Consider the following 20417-nt stretch of genomic DNA (forward strand, 5'->3'; position numbering starts at 1 on the left):
CACTCACGCCATCACCCAGTGCAAGGAACCTCGGTGTGGTGATGGACAGCAGACTGTCCCTCTCTGAGAACATTGCGGCAGTGACCCGGTCATGCAGGTTCTTCCTATACAACATACGGAGAATCCGCCCCTTTCTCACCCCCTACTCGACCCAGCTCCTGGTCCAAGCGATGGTTCTGTCCCGCCTGGACTATTGCAATTCCCTCTTGGCTGGCCTCCCAACATCCGCCATCAGACCCCTCCAACTTATCCAGAATGCAGCAGGTCGTCTGGTCTTCAACCTTCCCAAATACTCACGTCACCCCCCTGCTTACTTCCCTCCACTGGCTGCCTGTCATGGCTCGCATCAAATTCAAAACATTGGTGCTAGCCTTCCAAGCAGTTAAGGAATCTTCCCCAGCTTACCTACAAAAAATCATCAGACCCTACACCCCTGCCAGACCTCTTCGTTCAGCCTCCACAGGCCGCTTGGGACCTCCCCCTCTCCAAACTTCCACCTCACGTTCACGACTACTGTCTGTTCTGGCTCCACGGTGGTGGAATGAACTCCCCGTTGAGGTCAGAACTGTAGAATCTCTTCCCACCTTCAAGCGCAAACTGAAGAGGCACTTCTTCAAGCAGCACCTCTCCCCGTCCCTCCCTACCTCCCTCATTTTTAGTTTGGGTAAGCAGTGTTTGGCTAGTTAAGTTTGGTCACTTTTGCTTTGTTGTTTGTTCGTTTATTTGTTTGTTAAAAAAAATTATAATAAAAATTCAAATAGGCCCTGGTTTTTATCGTTGTGGGACAGGTAGCAGTTGAAATTGTACTTCCCTCTAGGGTCTTTCAGCGCACTTATCCCTGGTTATGGGTATGCACTTTGTTGTACGTCGCTCCGGATAAGAGCGTCTGACATACCGGCTAACATACCATTATTTGGCAGTATAGCTTTTAACTAGCCTGCTATTTTTAATTATACTTTGCTATCAGAGCATATACAATAAGCTATCTCTTACCAAAGGCATGAATTTACTGCAGCTGTCATCTCCATTTGTGCTGGTGAAGGGTGGAGGCTTTGACATGAAAGAAGTTTAGACCTGCAGTAACAGTTTCGTCACATGTCACACTCAATATTGACTGAGCATGTGGAAACAACACCACAGTTACAGAGATACTGTACACAGTAGCTGAAATGTCTCACCAACCAAAGCAGTGGCTGAAATATACTGTTCACCTAACACAAGTGAACTTGCATTTAGTGATGTTACACAATAAAGCGTTACGGAAGGAGAACCCGTGGTAGAGACTATCGTGGACTATCGTGGCTCAGCTAGCGACATCAGGCCACACATTCCCAGAACCATACTCTCCATCTGGTCTTGACTTATCACACAGAAATAGCAAATACAACAGTCATGCCTAAAGATCCTGTGTTATCAGACCATTATTTCATTACTTTCCAACTTTCACAAGTCTATCATATGCCATCAGATCTCACTTTTTACTTTAGCCGTAAGCTTTCCTCAAGGACTGCAAATTATTTTATTAATGAGCTCCCAGTCTCATTTGTGCACTGTGAGGTTTTTCCCTCATATAGGGTCGGAAAAAAATAATATTTTCATTATGAGGACAGTGAGTCTGGTGTTTCTCTTCTAAAGATTTGGTAATCTATGAATGAGTCGAGAAATATATATATATTTACAAGTTACAAAAAGAAATGGAATTGAGAAAATAAATGCTGTAATATATCCCAATATGTATGCGTGTACGAAGTGTCTCAAAAGACAAATTCAAAGAAGAAGTGATTGACATAAATAGAGATTCTAGCAGCTTCATCTCTTCGAAACCAAAGAGGAACCTCCTGTGCGTTTCTTCCTTCTGCTTTCTGTGAATGTTTAAATGTTAAAACAACATATAAGGACAGACACTGTACACTTATTGAAAGACACTATACGAAAATGTAGACAATAAAATAAAGTAAAGTATATAAAACAACAAACAACAATAGGTTGGGACATGGCAAGAATGAGATGGAGGGGTCAGTTAGGAGTAGGGAGGAAAAGCAAGAGTGAAAAGGTAAGTTTTGAGCTTGGATTTTAAGGTGGACAGTGAGGTGATTTTCCGTAGTACAAGTGGGAGGGAGTTCCAGAGTTTGGGGCCAGCTACACTAAACGCCCTGTTACACATAGAACGGAGATGTGCAGTGGGGGTGAGCAGGAGGTGAGTCTCAGCAGCGGTGGGGTAAGTGAGGGGCGGAGTTTGGAAATGTTTTTGAGGTGGAAGAAAGCTGTTTTGGTGATGTTTTTTATGTGAGTGTCAAATGAGAGGGTAGAATCTAATGACACCAAGGTTTTTAACTTCAGAGGTAGTGGTAGTGAAATAGCCGGGGATGGATAGATGTGATAGTCAATACAGCTGGTGTGGCAATGAGTATGGCTTCTGTTTTGTCATGGTTAAGTTCTGTGAGAAAATTCTGTGTCATCCAGGTGCTAATGGCATTGAGGCAGGTGACCAGATTGGAGGGAGGGAGTGTGTGGGAGGGCTTATTGTGAATATAAATCTGTGTGTCATCAGCATAGCAGTGAAAGTTTAAACCCAGTCTGCTGCCTTCCTACCGCTAATCCACTCCTTCGGCCTCTCCCTGCAACACTCTCCTCCAACCCACAAGACGGGCAATGTCCTAGACCTTGTCTTTGTGAGGAACTGCTCATGCTCCGATTTCACGGTTACCCCTCTGCATACATCTGATCACCACTTCATCTCATTCTCCCTCCCTCTTCCTCCCCATCCTCCTCCCTCTCCTCCCACCCACACTTCCTCAGCCCGCTGTAACCTCCGCTCCCTCTCACCCTCTTCCTTTGCCAGCACCGTCACCGCCTCACTCCCCCCTCTCGAATCCTTCTCAAAACTCCCCGCTGACTCTGCATCTGCCACCCTCCTTTCATCCCTCTCCTCCGCCTTTGACTCTCTCTGTCCCCCTGTCTCAAAGCCACCTCGCACATCCCCTCCCAGTCCTTGGATATCTGACACCCTCCGTACCTCCAGGGCCAGCCTCCGCGCAGCGGGGAGGAAGTGGGGGAAATCCAGAGACGCTTCAGACCTCATGACTTACCAGTCTCTCCTGGCGGCATTCTCTTCCGATGTCACTGCCGCCAAAGCAAAATACTATCAAACACAAATTCAGAACTTCTGAATTCAGCTTCTAACCCCCGGAAACTTTTCTCCATTTTCTCCTCTCTCCTCAACGCACCGCCTCCTCCTCCTCAGTCCTCCTTCGCTGCTGATGACTTTGCTGATTTCTTCGATGAGAAGGTCACAGTCATCCGCAGATCCTTTACAACCACCGCCCCCCTCACTGTGCCCTTCCCCCCCTCTAGGCCCATCCCTTCCTTTTCCACTTTCTCCCCCCTTACAGACTCTGATGTTTCTCAACTCCTGCTCTGCCACCGCCCTACAACCTGTGCCCTTGACCCTATCCCCTCTTCTCTTCTCCAAACTATCACACCTGACATTCTCCCATTTGTCACCTCCCTTGTCAACTCCTCCCTGTCTTCCGGCTGTTTTCCGGCATCCTCCAAGAGGGCCCACATCACTCCGCTCCTAAAACAGCCTACCCTGGATCCCTCCATCATCCAGAACTACCGCCCGGTATCTCTTCTTCCTTTCCTTTCTAAAACTATAGAACGAGCTGCTTCTACTCAACTTTCTTCCTTCTTTTCTAACAACAACCTGCTAGACCCCCATCAGTCTGGCTTCAGATCTGGCCACTCGACAGAGACTGCGCTCCTCTCCGTCAGTGAGTCACTCCATGCCGCACGAGCAGCCTCCCTCTCCTCTGTCCTCATTCTTCTAGATCTCTCTGCTGCCTTCGACACTGTGGATCACTCCATCCTCCTGTCTGCCCTGTTAGCAACGGGCATCTGTGGCACAGCCCTGGACTGGATTGAGTCCTACCTCTCTGGTCGCTCCTTCCAGGTTGCCTGGGCTGGTTCGGTATCGACACCTCGGCCCCTCGCCACAGGAGTTCCCCAGGGCTCAGTCCTTGGCCCGCTTCTTTTTTCTCTTCACACTCGCTCCCTTGGCCCTGTGATCACTGCACATGGGCTATCCTACCACTGCTACGCGGACGATACCCAACTCTTCGTCTCGTTCCCGCTGTCTGATACGCAGGTTTCAGCCCGTATCTCTGCTTGCCTGAGGGACATCCAGAGCTGGATGGACAACCACCATCTAAAGCTCAACCCAGGTAAAACTGAAATGATATTCATCCCTGCTAATACCTCTCCCCATCTGGATCTCTCCATTTCCCTCGGGGATACCACACTCACGCCATCACCCAGTGCAAGGAACCTCGCCGTGGTGATGGACAGCAGACTGTCCCTTTCCGAGAACATTGCGGCGGTGACCCGGTCTTGCAGGTTCTTCCTATACAACATACAGAGAATCCGCCCCTTTCTCACCCCCTACTCGACCCAGCTCCTGGTCCAAGCGATGGTACTGTCCCGCCTGGATTACTGCTATTCCCTCTTGGCTGGCCTCCCAGCGTCCGCCATCAGACCCCTCCAACTCATCCAGAATGCAGCAGCTCGTCTGGTCTTCAACCTTCCCAAATAGTCACACGTCACCCCCCTGCTTACTTCCCTCCACTGGCTGCCTGTCATGGTTCGCATCAAATTCAAAACATTGGTGCTAGCCTTCCAAGCAGTTAAAGGGTCTTCCCCAGCTTATCTGAAAAAAATCATCAGACCCTACACCCCTGCCAGACCTCTTCGTTCAGCCTCCACAGGCCGCTTGGCACCTCCCCCTCTCAGAACCTCAACCTCACGCTCACGACTACTGTCTGTTCTGGCTCCACGGTGGTGGAACGAACTCCCCGTTAAGGTCAGAACTATAGAATCCCTCCCCACCTTCAAGCGCAAGCTGAAGACACACCTCTTCAAGCAGCACCTCTCCCCATCCCTCCCTACCTCCCTGTGAACCTTAATTGTTGTCTCTGTGACTTGCTTTGTGTATCGGTATTTTGAGTTGGCTAGGTAAGCAGTGTTTGGATAGTTAACTTTGGTCACTTTTGCTCTGTTTGTTTGTTTGTTTGTTCAAAAAAAAAAGAATAAAAAAAAAAAGGCCCTTGTCCTTATCTTTGTTGTGCAGGTAGCAGTTGAAATTCTACTTCCCTCTAGGGTCTTTCAGCGAACTTATCCCTGGTTATGGGTATGCACTTTGTTGTACGTCGCTCTGGATAAGAGCATCTGCCAAATGCCAATAATGTAATGTAATGTAATGTACTGACGCACGGGACCTAGGAACCCTGGGGAGCACCATGTGAGAGGGGTGAACTGGGGGACCTGAAATTACCTATGGAGACAAACTGTTCCCTAGCTGTGAGATATGACCTAAATCAGGAGAGTGGAGTGCCAGTGATACCCAAGAGTGTTTCCAACCGGGTGAGCAGTGTGTTGTCACAGACCGTGTCGAAGGCATCAGTGAGGTCCAGCAACAGGAGAATGCTGTCAAGTCTGTGTTCGTGATTCAAATTTCCTTTTTTTTAAACACACCCCATGAACAAGCACCAACCAGCATATTTATCAAAGTGTATTTTGTTTCACCTCCCAGAATCTTTACATTATGAACAGCACTGTGTTACATAATGACTTCCCAGCCCAAATAGCTGGGCTTTGTGCTATGGAAATCTTACTGGTATTACAAAACCATACTGTACACTTCCAACTTTGTCTTGTGCTGCCATCTTCTATTACATCATCACTAAAGAGTGAGCCTGCTCCAAAAGCAGCCACATAGATCCAAGCCATGACTCCAGTCCTCAAGGACCGGTCTGCGTACTGGTTTTTGTTCCAACCAGTTGCCTTGTTTTTAATTTGCTGACAGCTCTATAAATGTCCCTGGTTCAAGCCTGTACTTCAGCACAGTAAAATCATTATGATACACTTGCAGTCTGCAGCTGGGGCCGGTACTCATACACATGCCAGATAAGATTTGATTGAGTCAATTAAATAATTACGGCCAGTTGGCACAAAATCCTGAAAGGGATTGGCCCTTGTTGTGCACCACTACCACCTCCATATTTCGCAGATAGTGGGGTGCTTTGGATCATGGGCTGTTCCTTCCTTTCTCAGCTTCCATTGTTTTGGTAAAGATCTTTTTTAAAGCCCATCCATAATACCTTCCAGACATCTCTGTACTCTTCTGCCTCATCTCTGTGTTTCTTGGTGAATTTTAATCTGGCCTTTTGATTCTTTTGATAGAGGTATACAGGTGAGGCACAATCATTTTTAATGAATAATGTTTTTGTCTTGTAGCATTTTTGATTGCACTCTAATTTACGAGTGAATTGGTCATGGTGCATATGGCTAATTAGCTTAGGGTAAGTTAAATCCTGCATACACACCGGCCCTCCAGGACTGGAGTTGCCCGTCCCTGGACTGGTCCGTACACCAGGTTACCTGTACACTATTAACCGCTGCTCAAGTCAGGCTAATGCACGCAGTCTGCAAGCACTGCTGAGGACACGTTAGCATGCTGTGTGAAATTTCCATAGAAGAAGGCTGTTCTGTTTTCACTTCCATACTTACGTCATTCACAGTACTGCATGTAAGATGCACTTGAGCACCCCTGAAAAGAGGAAGACTATAAAATAAATAAAGGAAAGCCACATTCTTGGGAAAAATTATTCATCTGGACTTCCGGATCAATTAGAAGAAGTTCTGAATTCCCCCCCATCCCCTCCTCAACTCCCACCTCTCTACACAGTATATAACCAAGAGCTTTTCCCATCTTACCAAGCACATCTGCTCTCTCTGATCCACAATCCACCAGCTCCTCTCTGTGCTTGCAGGCTCCAGTCAAGATGAACCCAAAGATGAACTTGAGCGCCCTGGTGATCGTGTTGCTGTTCTCTCTGAAGCTGGTCTCTTCTGGTGAGTCTCTCAAACCTGCTGGAGGTGTGTATCTGTTTGTGTGTGTGTGTGTGTGTGTGTGTGTGAGTGTGTTTGTGAAATAGGGATTCACACACAGAGTACACATTATAGCGCGTACGAAGATTCTGCTCTGTATGCGCTATAATTGGCAGTCAGCACATTTGGGGCAGGCACTGTTGGACTCTTGATGGACTCTTACTAGATACAAGCTGGATTAAGCACCATTCATGCATCCACTCCGATTTATGTTCAAATATACTTGCATTATATGTGAACATAAATAAAAGTATTGAAATGTGTGAGTGAGTGAGAGAGAGAGAGAGAAAGAGAGAGAGAGCTTGCAGTTTAATTCAATCTTGGTAACGTGTCTCTATTTGTTCATCTCCGAAGCTCATGGCCCCAACACAGGGAAGGACTGCTGTCCAAGGACACAGAAGGCAAAGATCCCGTTGAAACAGATAGTCTCCTACTATAAAACCAGCAGCAGCTGCGCCCTGCCGGCCCTTGTGTGAGTGTCCATGCCTCCATTCCTGCTCACACTGTTATGGTTTCCACAGAGGAAGGGAAGACCTTTTCCTGAGCTTTCACAGCAGCTCCTGGTGGTCTGTGGACTTCCACGCCTCCATGTTTTATGCGCATTTGTGCCTCAGCGCTAATTGTGCCCGATGTTGTTTATTGCAGATTTGTGACTAAACTCGGAAAACACTGGTGTGTGAATCCCGCTGATGGCTGGGTGAAGAGCCATGCAGCTGCTGTGGACCGCAGGTTGGCCAGCACTCCAGCGATGAGCACCAGAGCCTAAGGCCTACTGCCCTAGCAGGCTGTCAATCATCTACATTTCACATTTTAGTCATTTGGCAGATGCTTTCAATCCAAAGGTTCTTTAAAAGCGTAAAATCCATAACCAGTAAAATACACATGAATGTATTTATGTATGTATTTTTTTATTTATTAAGGGTTAGGGTTAGACAAGAGGGATATCGGAAGGAGGGGAGTGGGGAATCAGGCAGGTATAGTCCTCCCAGCACACTTCCTGCCAGCTGTGGGAAACCCAAAGGCCAAAGAGAGGATGTGTCTAGTTGCATCAGATATTCCTGGATTTCATTCATGGAATATTTTCCTGATCATGATGAATTGATTGTATACATTGATTTACTTTCTCAAGTTTCCTGTTAACTTATTAAAGGATTTTGTACATTTCAAGCCGGTTTCCTGATTTGTCCTAGCTGAAACTCACAAAAGGTTGTGATCTGTAATGTCTCATCAAATGAAAGAGTGAAGTCTCAGGTACATGTTATTTTATATTCATTACATCTTCATAGCTTATCTCAATGCAGAGCTATACCGCCCTAGCAGGCTGTCAATCATCTACATTTCACATTTTAGTCATTTGGCAGTTACCTATATTTCGGCCCTCAACAGCACGCTGGGGGCAGACAGCCATGTCCACAGGGTAATCTCACATTGTGATCTTGGCCCTGCATGTTTGCTAATCAATCAGGGAACATTTTTTTTTAAAGAAAGAGGGTAGCCTCGATACTGAAAAGGCAGCTCTGGCTCCTGAGTTCTGGTTAATGTTATTGTCTCTCATAAAGCAGACTTGGGTTCAAGGCTCACCTGTTCCTGTTTGCCTCACCTGTTCACAGTTCAGGGGGTAGGGACATCAAGCAAAACACATTATATGATGCTTTATTTAATACGTACTTGCAAGTGTAGTACCAGAGAGATCACAGAAATGTATGGCACAGAGGCATTGCTTTTTAGTGTGACACATCCTCCCCTTCACAGACAGGGGAGGTCAAGATGTTTGTGTCCAAGTATCTCTTTGATTTCTAAAAGGGCACTCGAGCATCATAGTTTGAAACCAGAAAATACATTTCAGGTAATTCCAAAAAACATTAGTCCAGCAATGTTATGTTTTCAAAGAAAGTGCATTTGAACGGATTCATTTTTTAGCATTGATTCACAATATCCGTTTTCATACTGTGTGGTATTTCTGGTGCTTTATTTATGAATATTTATAAATATTTTAAAACATCCTTTGCTTGCATTATTGTTCTATTGTTGATATTGGTCATATCCTTTCATTAATATTAAAGATTGATATTTATTTTTTAAGTATTTAAGTAAGTTTATTTAAGTATTAATTAAGCTGTAATAAAACGATCTAAAGCATACTTATGTAAATCACCGTGATGATGACTTCATTAATAATATCTTCAAAGATCAATACCAAATCTTCCAGCAGTGGGCAGTATAGGAACTTTTTTTTTTTGCTTCCAGCATAAAAAAAGCTTCAACAGAATAACCACTTCTTAATTTTAAAGTATATATTTATTTTTCATTCATAATATAGGTATTGAATAAGTATTGTTTTTGGTTCTTCTTTCACGTTGTATGATGCTTGATTACTCGAGTTTAATGACAGCAAAGAATCCTGAGCTGATCATATGGTCTGTCTACAGAACCTGTGGTGTTTGTCAAGAAAATTCCTTTCTCACAATTCATCCTGTGTGGACTCTGTTTCTTGCTTTATTTTGTTATATTATCGTATTTAGTTTTGTAGCTATTGGAATCATTTCTGTTATCACTGATTTTTTTCAAATGTTTTCAAGGAAAGACATTGCCACCCATTCAGGGTTTGCCTCCTTTACTGATGTGGAAATGCTACCTAGGGGTCTATTCCAAAAGTTTATTATACAATGGCAGTCTTTTTCTGCTATTAAACATATATTATTTTCAATCACTGGGGTGTTGCATTTGTTTACTAATTTCTCAAGCTAATCTGAGTTGTCATTCTCTCACTGTGTGCCAATTGTCCCCATGCACATTTTTCTACTTCCTGCTCTCATAGAACTGTGTCTATTCACATGCACATGTTTGCAATATGAATGGAAAATGGTGGCTGTATGTTTATCCTTTAAACCAGTACATTTTGAATGGATGTGTTCTCTAAAATGACAATAAATATGAACAGCTTATGAATTCTGCGAATAAGCTTGATTGTATGGACAAAATTGGGGACAATTATATTTTTTATTCAAGTACAATTGCTTGGAAATAGGAATTTTGATTAACAAGTATTTTTAAAAAGTGATTTTTGAACTCAGTAAAATAAATCTGTATAAATAAGCTGTTTTTTTTTTGTTTTTTTTTCATCTCAAACTTGTGGAACTGTTTTGCAGCTTCACATATGAATAATTATGGAGGGCACTGAATCAAACAATGCCCTTCCCCCCTCTAGGCCCAACCTGTGCCCTTGACACTATCTCCTCTTCTCTTCTCCAGACTATCACACCTGACATTCTCCCATTTGTCACCTCCCTTGTCAACTCCTCCCTGTCTTCTGGCTGTTTTCCAGCATCCTCCACGAGGGCCCACATCACTCCGCTGCTAAAAAAGCCTACTCTGGATCCCTCCATCATCCAGAACCACCGCCCGGTATCTCTTCTTCCTTTTCTTTCTAAAACCATAGAACGAGCCGCTTCTAGTCAACTTTCTTCTGTCTTTTCTAACAACAACCTGCTAGACCCCCATCAGTCTGGCTTCAGATCTGGCCACTCGACACTCTTCATCTCATTCCCGCTATCTGATACACAGGTTTCAGCCCGTATCTCTGCCTGCCTGAGTGACATCCAGAGCTGGATGGACAACCACCATCTAAAGCTCAACCCAGGTAAGACTGAAATGATATGCATCCCTGCTAATACCTCTCCCCATCTGGATCTCTCCCCGTCCCTCCCTACCTCCCTGTGAACCTTAATTGTTGTCTTTCTGTGATTTACTTTTTTGTGTATCGTATTTTTAGTTTGGGTAAGCAGTGTTTGGCTAGTTAAGTTTGGTCACTTTTGCTTTGTTGTTTGCTTGTTTATTTGTTTGTTTGTTAATGTATTGTTGTTTTCATCTAATTAGCTGACAACATGACTAACATACCATTATTTGGCAGTATAGCTTTTAACTAGCCTGCTATTTTTAATTATACTTTGCTATCAGAGCATATACAATAAGCTATCTCTTACCAAAGGCATGAATTTACTGCAGCTGTCATCTCCATTTGTGCTGGTGAAGGGTGGAGGCTTTGACATGAAAGAAGTTTAGACCTGCAGTAACAGTTTCGTCACATGTCACACTCAATATTGACTGAGCATGTGGAAACAACACCACAGTTACAGAGATACTGTACACAGTAGCTGAAATGTCTCACCAACCAAAGCAGTGGCTGAAATATACTGTTCACCTAACACAAGTGAACTTGCATTTAGTGATGTTACACAATAAAGCGTTACGGAAGGAGAACCCGTGGTAGAGACTATCGTGGACTATCGTGGCTCAGCTAGCGACATCAGGCCACACATTCCCAGAACCATACTCTCCATCTGGACTTGACTTATCACACAGAAATAGCAAATACAGCAGTCATGCCTAAAGATCCTGTGTTATCAGACCATTATTTCATTACTTTCCAACTTTCACAAGTCTATCATATGCCACCAGATCTCACTTTTTACTTTAGCCGTAAGCTTTCCTGAAGGACAGCAAATGATTTTATTAATGAGCTCCCAGTCTCATCAGGTATGCTTTCTGCCCATATCTATGGTATCGTTTGATTGTAGACCAAAAGGGAGAGATTTTGTTGTTACGTTTTCATTCATTGCAATGTTTAGTTTCCAGTGTAGAAGTATTGCTAGTTACGACGAACACTCTCATGCTAGCACAGAGAAAAGTGCGGTTCACTGCTATCATTGTATTAAGCACACGTTATGAAGAGAAAAGATAGCCTATGTATTGTCAATATAATTCTGGTAATTTTACATGTAATGATGGATTATTGGGAAACAGTTTGAATGTTTAGTGTGACATATGTTAAATGTATTCAGCATTAAATCTGTTAAGTATCAATGATGCCTTAGTTAGGTATCAAGTGATGTCTGTTCTGAATTGTTATAATGTACTGTTAATGAGTTTGATAATGAGTTGACTAAAGGACTTTGGAGAATGTATGGACTTTATTCACGTGGTGATGACTCATACAGAATTTCTCGCATTCAGAGAAATAATGGACTGCTTAAAAAAAGGGAGAGAAATGTATTTTCATTTACCTAAAGCAAATGTGATTTATTTTTGAATAGCTGCGTGTTTACATGATTACAGCTACCGACCTGACGAAAGCAGCACGGTGTCCTGTGTATTTTCTTAAAACACGACTTTTTCTCCACTCCTCAGTCTGTGGGAGTGCAACATTTTGGAGGCACCACTGGGATTAATGCGTGAGGTGACGGTCCCACTCCACGAGGCAGTACCCCATCCTGCGTTCAATCTCACCACCTTACCCGGGAGACCAGTGAAACACAGCAGTCCAGTGACGTCGCAGGGAGGAAAGTACGCGATCTGAGGTTACCCAGGCTAACCAGGAAAGCTGCAAGTCCGGCCCAGCCAAGTACACATTCTGCTTCACTGTGACACTGATCGCCCTTTTCAACAAACATGGATGCATTAGAGGACGTGAGACTTGAAGTAGCAGGGTTACTCTGTACACTTACTATTGAAAATCTTCTGACCATATGTGATTTTCTGGGTGTAACTGTAGAGAATACTTCAGATAACAGTCGCTTATTTCTGGTCTCAGAAATTACAAAACACATTGACAAAGATGAAATAGGGGAACTGGAAGACAAGGGTATGTCCCTTTTCCTTAGTCTTAGAGACAAAGTAGTGGAAATTAAGGTGTCCCCTGATAATCCAATACCAGCTAAAGACCCATCAGACACTAACCCAACAGACCCAAACAATCCAGAAGCCCAGCTATCAGAGCAGGAAAAACTTCAAAAACAGATCGAAGCCCTACAGATAGCTTTACAGTTGTCATTACAAGTCCAGCAATGTGCAGGTAGGGAGCCAACAGAAGCGCACAATCAGAACGCCCCCCAGAATTATGTTCCCACTCAAAACCCTACACAATTACCAGTTAATCCATAGCATAGGGAATTCAAAATATCAGGCCGGATCGGTGAGCCAGGGCAAAAGGATAAACTTACATTTTCTAGTCTAGCCCACCAAATAGAAGCTGGACTGAACAAAAGAGACCCTGATTATGAAATAGTCCATGCCGTCATCAAGGCCATTGCCCCAGGCTTGCAGTTGCGCAGCTATTTAGAGGGGGAAACAGACTTAACCCTCCCCGTATTAAGGAGAATTCTTCGATCTCACTATCAAGAAAAAGGCGCAACTGAGTTGTACAAGCAACTGACCTCAGAGGCTCAAAACAGCTAAGAGGCTGAGTCTAGTCTTAGATATGACCCTGTACTCGTGCAAAATATGTTCCTACACTCGGTCCTTACTGGCCTGCAAAATGACAACATAAGGAATGACATTAAACTCTATCTGCAGCAACCAGGAATAAATGACGAAGTGTTGTTGGAGAAATTGAACATTGCATGTAGAGAGACAGAACAAAAAGAAGGATCATCCACGACAGCGGTCTGTGGGGGTTCATTTAGTTCAGTGCACTGATGCTCAAATGTCGTCTGAAAAGAAAGGGAAAACAGAAAATAAAACCAAACCTGACCTGCTGGCGGAACTGAAAGAAATGAAAGCTGACCTTGCACAATTAAAGAACCTTAGTAGGGAAGTGTGTCAGATTCGAGAATCAAACCAGCAGCCCCAAATGGCCTCTTTACAAAACCTACCCACACCTGGTCTGCATAGCAGTTTCCCCCCAAGTCAGTTTGAGTATATGCCAACAGGCTACTGGCAAGATAATGGTAGAGAACGAAGAGGTGGAACCGCACAATTCCAACAAGGCTATGCACCACAGTGATACCCCCTCCCCTCATCCAGAGGCCGCCTGAGAAGGTGTGTTAGGTGTGAGCAGAGTGGCACTGATGAATTTTGTACACATTACTATGCATGTGGGAGCAGTGAACACTATTTTGCTGGTTGCCGAACAAGAGGAGTAAACTCAAGAAGCACTCCGTTAAACGAGAGAGGGTTGCCCCCACGGGACAGGGTGTAACCTGCAACACATTGATGTCCCACCAAAAGTGTATGCATTGTGGCATAAGGGAGCAGGAGGATAGACTGAGAGTGTGTGCCGCATGTCAGAATGCGTTCTACTGCTCTAAGATTTGTCAGGTCAGTCATTGGGCCGTGCACAAGAAACAATGCAAACTTTCAAATGGTAGGGAGATGGATGGAAAGTCAAAAGAGAAGAAAAGTCTAAATGTAGCAGCCTTAGTTGGGAAACAATGCCTCGTAGACTGTTATTTGAATGGTAAAAAAAACCAAACCACTATGGGATACGGGTTCCCAAGTTTGCATCATAGATGAAAATTGGAAAAACAAAGTACTCCAAAGTGTAAAACTGAGATCTGTCTCTGAGCTTATTGATGCCCATGACACCCTCCGAATAGTAGCCGCCAATGGAGATAGCATACCCTTTTTTGGCTGGGTAGAGATCATGTTTGGACTTTCGAACGAGAAAACTGATGTAAATAACCTTATTATCCCCGTCCTAGTGATGAGAGGAGGATGTTTGTCCCACCCCATTATTGGTTATAATGCCATTGAACATATTGTGAAGAGCCGTTGTCGAGGACCCGGCCCTAGGCCCCCCTGATGAGAGATTGACGGGGGATGGGTTAGAAAGGAATGCATTGTTAACCCCTCGCACACGCCATCGAGGTGGTAGTAAGAACGCCCGTAAGAAGAAAAATATGTGGTTCAGAGAATGAGCAGCCATACTTGTCAGTAGAGGAGTCTGAAGTCGGGGGACTTAGATTTAGGGTTTTAAGGAGCAAGGTTAAAGTTCTGACTGAGAATACCCCAACCCTACAGGGGAGGGGCACAATGCCTGGCTAAAAAAAAACAAAAATAAGGAAAACGGAAGGGATGTCAATACCGAAAGAAAATTAATGATTAATGGCGGATGATTTACACTCAGCTATTGGCTGGATGTCCTTTGTAGATCCCTTAAGGCGCCGCGGAGAGGGGCACCTGAAGAGGGTGTTGAGATGGTGGCAGGCTTTAACGTCTGGCTTGCATGAGATCAAAGTTTGGAGGAAGTCAAGGAGAGATTATGAAACTGACACAGACACCAGTGATGAATAGGTTCATTAAAAACAACATAAGGGCTAGTGTTTTTCCACTCATATATTAAGATGGGGGAAATTCCCAAACCAGAGGGGCCCATGAAATAAAATATTGGGGACAGTTATTTTGAGGTATGAGAAAATGACAATTGAAAAAACAGAAATAATTAATATGATCATTAAAAAACAGGTTATATAAAAGATAAATGTCTTCCCGCTTGACATAATGGGGGCATTTCTTATCAAAAAAGGTACACTTTTGTATGCAAAAAAGATATATAAGGGATAAGTTTTTAGACCTTAGAGCAGGATCCCAGAATTTGGCTTCAGAAGATATCTACGAGCTGTTGAAGAGAGAGCAACGCAAGACAGTCAAGCTGGAGTGGCGCGCTCCCTCTGCGCGCCACTCCAGGATATGGATATGGAGAGAGGAGTGACGTACGCGGTGCGGACTCAGGTGAAGAAAGAGCCACGCAGAACAATTATAACCAAGCTGGAGTGGTAATTATAATCTATATTACTTGTAGAAGTAGGAAAAGTAACATATTATAAGTTTACTTTTATATATCTTTTATTTCTCATTAGGGTACTATATAAAGTAGAAAAATGTAGAGAAATTATCATATTTAGATAAATATAATATTATAGGAATAGTTTCTTTTTAAACGTCAAGAAGGGGGAGCTATAGGATAAGGCTAAGGCCAAAGAGGATGGATATAGGAAGGGTGTACCTTGATTTTTAAACATCGTGGTGGAAAGGTAATTTAGAAAGAGCTAAGAGGGGTATATGTAACTTGCATGTGATTAGCAAACTGCAAAAGATGATATGTACACTGTAATCTGTACAACTCTATTCTTTTGATTGATTATAATAAAGTATATCTTACTATGATCATATGTGATAAAGATTCTTTAGAGGAATACATTGAATACAGGACATCGATTACCAGATTTGCATCACACCCTTCACTTCGAGACTGGGCTGGAAGTTCAGTAGAACTTACCAGGGCTCCAGGACGTTCGGAGTACTTGAGTTCGTCCCCGAGACACCTCATTGTGAGGTACTGCTCGTGGGAACGTGAGGTCTGAGCTCGGCAAGGGGTCCGTGGCTCACGACAATTTTGGCGCCCAACGTGGGGCACGAGCAGCAGAGAATTGCTCACGGCCTATTGAGGCATTGTCCGAGTGGATTCCTACTCGAGGGTATCGAGTTGATTACAGGCACTGAAGAGAAAGGTGCTGGACACCTAAGTAGTGAAACCGTAAATACTCGAACTCAAAAGGAATCGAAGTAATTTAGAATAAGTTACAATATTAGAAAACTGTATAGGACAGTAAATTCTAATAAAGTAATAGTATACATATCAATTTATAAATAGGTGGGAAAATGGCTGTCAGTGATATGCCAGACCCACATATAGAAATATTTCCTAATATAGAATAGCCCATAGTAGGGACTAAACAAGTCGCGCCTCCGACAGAGGGAGAGGCATTGGTTCGGAAAATACATAAAGAGAATGGACATTTCTCTTTTAATGTAATTAAGAACTTGAATAGGTTACATATACCCAAGCTGAAAGAGGTAGTGAAGGGAGTAGTTAAGAACTGCTCACAATGCCAGATGATTAATACACCACACGGCCTGTGGAGTGCTGGATTAACTATAAGGTCGGGAGTACCCTGGGGAAGTATTTACATGGATTCGGCCGGTCCTGTAGTACGATCCACAGGGGGGCACCGATACTTGCTGATAATAGTTGATTCATGCACTGGGTACACCCTGGTCCATCCTCTGCGGCAAGGTACGGGGAGACAGATTCTAGCCAAGCTAGAAAGCACAGTAATGGCAATAGGAAAACCTAAAGAAATTAGATCAGACAATGGAGCACATTTCAAGAATACCATTATCAATAAATGGTGTATCAAAAACAATATAGAAAGAATATTTTCCCCACCCTATCATCCCCAAGCAAATGGGATAGTAGAGAGGAAGATACAAACAGTGAAGAGATTAATAGCTAAAACTTGTAATAGCAAGGATTGGGATCAGAACCTCATAAAATTACATGAGCAGATAAATGACTATGACACTACGGGGGGGGGGGGGGGGGGCACGGCCTTTTATAAAATGTTCCAAAGGGAATATGAAACCAGAGAAACAGGGAGACCAGTAGTAAATACCGCTCCTCTGTGCCCCTTACAGGTAGGAGATCAAGTCAGAACTAGAAATCAAGGCCCACAACCAGGTGTCCCTGTAAAGGTGAGGTTTGGACCTATCGATAGGGTAGAGAAAGTGTTAGATAAAAACACGGTAGAATTGAAAAAGGGAGGAATAACCTCAGTAGCACAGTGTAAGAAAATATAATGGAGATAGGATCACATAAATATTTACTGCCTAAAAGCTTGTTCCCTAAAGTCTGGGTCAAGGTGGTCAGACAGACAGATGGAACATTTAGAGTTTTAACAGCTAGAAAAGGTCATGACCTGGCACAACATGGGGGCCAGAAATTAATAAAACCTTGTCCAGTGCTGGAAGAAATCAAAGGACCAGGCTGTTGCATCATGTGTTCATGTAATGAATTAAGGCCAGGATATCAGGGACCTGGTGGGGCAAGAGTACCCCCAAAAATAGAGGGGTTACCAGGGGACGCCCTATGGGGAATGACAACCCAGACAGGGCATTCTCCAGTAGTAATGATGCACAGATTAGTGGTCTGTGGACAGTGCAGGATTAGCATTGCGACAAATACCACTTTTCTCATGGCCAGAGAAATAGAGGGGCCTGAGAGGGGGGGGCAGCCTAGGAAAAAATGTAGCTGCCTTGAAACAGCAGAAGGGGAACTTGTGACATGTAATGAGTGCAGGGAACTCACTTTCGAGGGATCAGCTGTAGCAGCGGGCCTCACTCATGCATTAATCCCCTATGATAAAAACGAGACCTCCAAAGGTCAGGAAAAGTCAACATATGCCCAGCCCATTATGGGTAGACAAAGAGATGACCAACTAAGAAATGTTATTGAACAGACATACAACTATGGGCCCACCTGGCTGCTGATGGTTAACCGAAGGCTAGAGACAGATACCAGACCTATGAGGTTTAGGCGAAAAGCCATAAATAGAGAAGGAAGAGTAGTATGGAGATTAACAGATTATAAAGAGGAAGTTAAAAATTGTCTGTACCCACCAGAAGATGCTGAAGTACTAGACATACCTTTTGGGGATCATAAAACCAGAGCATGGTACAGCAGTGATACAGATTTATTAATGAGAAAGTTCAAAGCTAGAGCACAAAAGGTAGGGCAAGTGGCATACTTCAGGTTACACGCTTTCCCTGTAGAAGGGATATTAAAAGGGGTGAGAAGACAATTAATTGTGTGCGCAGAAGGCTTAATTGATGATAAAGGGCAAGTAAGAGAAACAATTGTGGTTGAGGAATCTCGGAGGGGAGCCACAGGGCAGATAAACCCTCGCCGCAACCATTCTGATGATAAAGACGAGGCCTCTTTACACACTAACCATAACAGTCACCACCAGAGTTGGGGTTGGCGAAGGTGTATACTCTGTTTCAGCTAGGCACTCAGTGGAACCCCTGTCTACAGACGCTGACGGAAAAGCAGCTGAACCTGTAGTTCCAGACCCCGAGCCAGAGTACAAGGACGTCCACGATTTTGCTACTACAATACCACTGAGAAATAACCCGAACAATGGAGGACCTAGAGATGCTTCTCAGCAACGATGCACAAGGAGGCCGAGAATGTCGTGCTTCAGCGGGTGTTTCCGATCAGGAAATGCTGACAGAGTACATGAAAATCCGAAATCAAAAGAAAAATCAACAAATCCTGCGCAGTGAGTCTTTGAAGAAGGGACAAAATCGGGAAAAGAAAGGGTTAGGAATACTAGGGTTAATAATTTTTGTAGTAGGAATAGGATTAGGAAATTATATAATGAAATATAGAGTCCCTTACCAATACACATGCGTTACTAAGGAAATAAATGTGATCTGGTGTGAATACAACATGACATCACCAGGAAGTGAAAATAGTACTGAAAATTGCGGTCAGGAAATGAAAAACGAAACATGCTGTCACTATTTGACTCAAGGAGGTCGGAAATCCAGTATGATAGAATGCGATGTCAGCTGTATCAACACAGACGGGAAACAGAAATGTTCAAGAGGCAGGCAAACTCGATATTATCCAAGCTCATTGGGGCATAAAGTAAAGCGGGAGGTCCCGACAAAAAATACTCAAAAGGCAAGGAGCTTAGATATCCCTTGCTTATAAGGAAAGGGTTACCGAGTTACACTGGACTTCGATGGTCACAATTAGAACAACGAGGAATAATATGGGGACCCACAACACCACTACTCACTAGTCTATATATAGGGGACCCGCAACAATATCCCAAAATAGATAAATCAATAAAGATGCAAAAGGAACTAGGGTGGACAAATACATATGTATATCAGAATAGAACTTTACTGTGTACATTAGCCTATTGGAGTCAAGGTAAATTTCGAAAGGGCATTTGGGCAGCTGATACAATCCAAGCAATGCCATCGTTATTGATTAAGACAGTAATACCTTCTCGAGAAATAGTAGAGAAGATACTTCAGAAAGAAAGGGAGATGATAGAAGAAATGAGACAGTATGCAATATCAGTATATATAGAAGACGAAAAAGATATAAGGGAAAAATCAATCTCTAAAAACGACATTAAAAAGGGTGGAATGACAATGGCATGCACCTGGGAAGATGATGAATACGTAACCTTCAGATATAGGCCCGTAGAAGAACAACTTAGAAATTGGATAAGTTGGTACTGGAACAAATTTATGAAAGGAAAAGATCCTAAAACAGATTACAAGGAAGAATGGATTCATTATACGTTAATGAGTGGTTGGTGGGAGGCCTATGCTGGAGATATAGGGAATAATGCACAAAACCAGGACTATTTTAAAAATGATGTCCCTGACCACTTTGTGCCACCGCTCAGAACTAATTACACAGGGAAGCAAGAACATGGAGCTAAGCCTCAACTAATATATTTTAATGATAAATTTGGGAAAAGGTTGTATATAGTAAATCAGACTTCTGGGGCCCTACTTAAAAATATGGGGGTCATAACCCCAGATAACACCTGTAAGAGAGGAAAAGAGTTAATATGGCAACAGCCAGCTTGTGACCTTCGAGACGACTTGCGTCTGGTATGGAAAGCTTGGAAGGAGATGATTAATGCAGGACATGTATACGAAGGATATAAGTGGATGAGAAACTTAACTCTTTATAGCAATACAAGTTAAACAAGGAGTGAATAATGGAGTAAATATGTTTAAAGAAACCACCTCTAATATCATGTCCTGGGGATGGGACACTATTAAATCCCTGTTTGGGCCCTGGGTATGGGTTATAGGGGTTGGAA

General features: G+C 43.5%; 1 protein-coding gene across 1 annotated transcript; it reads left to right on the forward strand.

The window, feature by feature from the left end:
- Positions 1-1917: 1917 nt before the first annotated feature.
- On the forward strand, positions 1918-7795 carry LOC133130954 (C-C motif chemokine 14-like). Its single transcript, XM_061245975.1, has 4 exons — positions 1918-2053; positions 6828-6909; positions 7300-7417; positions 7591-7795. The coding sequence occupies exons 1-4, from the start codon at positions 1994-1996 to the stop codon at positions 7709-7711; spliced, it is 381 nt and encodes a 126-aa protein (XP_061101959.1). The 5' UTR covers positions 1918-1993; the 3' UTR covers positions 7712-7795.
- The last annotated feature ends 12622 nt before the right edge of the window (positions 7796-20417 follow it).

The sequence above is a fragment of the Conger conger genome, chromosome 6 (assembly GCF_963514075.1).
Source record: "Conger conger chromosome 6, fConCon1.1, whole genome shotgun sequence".
Classification (NCBI taxonomy): domain Eukaryota; kingdom Metazoa; phylum Chordata; class Actinopteri; order Anguilliformes; family Congridae; genus Conger; species Conger conger.

Bases quoted from the DNA above. Each gene is read 5' to 3' on its own strand.
- LOC133130954 (XM_061245975.1), top strand. From the start codon at position 1,994: ATGGCAAGAATGAGATGGAGGGGTCAGTTAGGAGTAGGGAGGAAAAGC. The intron at 6,910-7,299 runs GTGAGTCTCTCA...TCATCTCCGAAG, and splicing joins TCTGAAGCTGGTCTCTTCTG to CTCATGGCCCCAACACAGGG. The intron at 7,418-7,590 runs GTGAGTGTCCAT...TGTTTATTGCAG, and splicing joins TGCGCCCTGCCGGCCCTTGT to ATTTGTGACTAAACTCGGAA.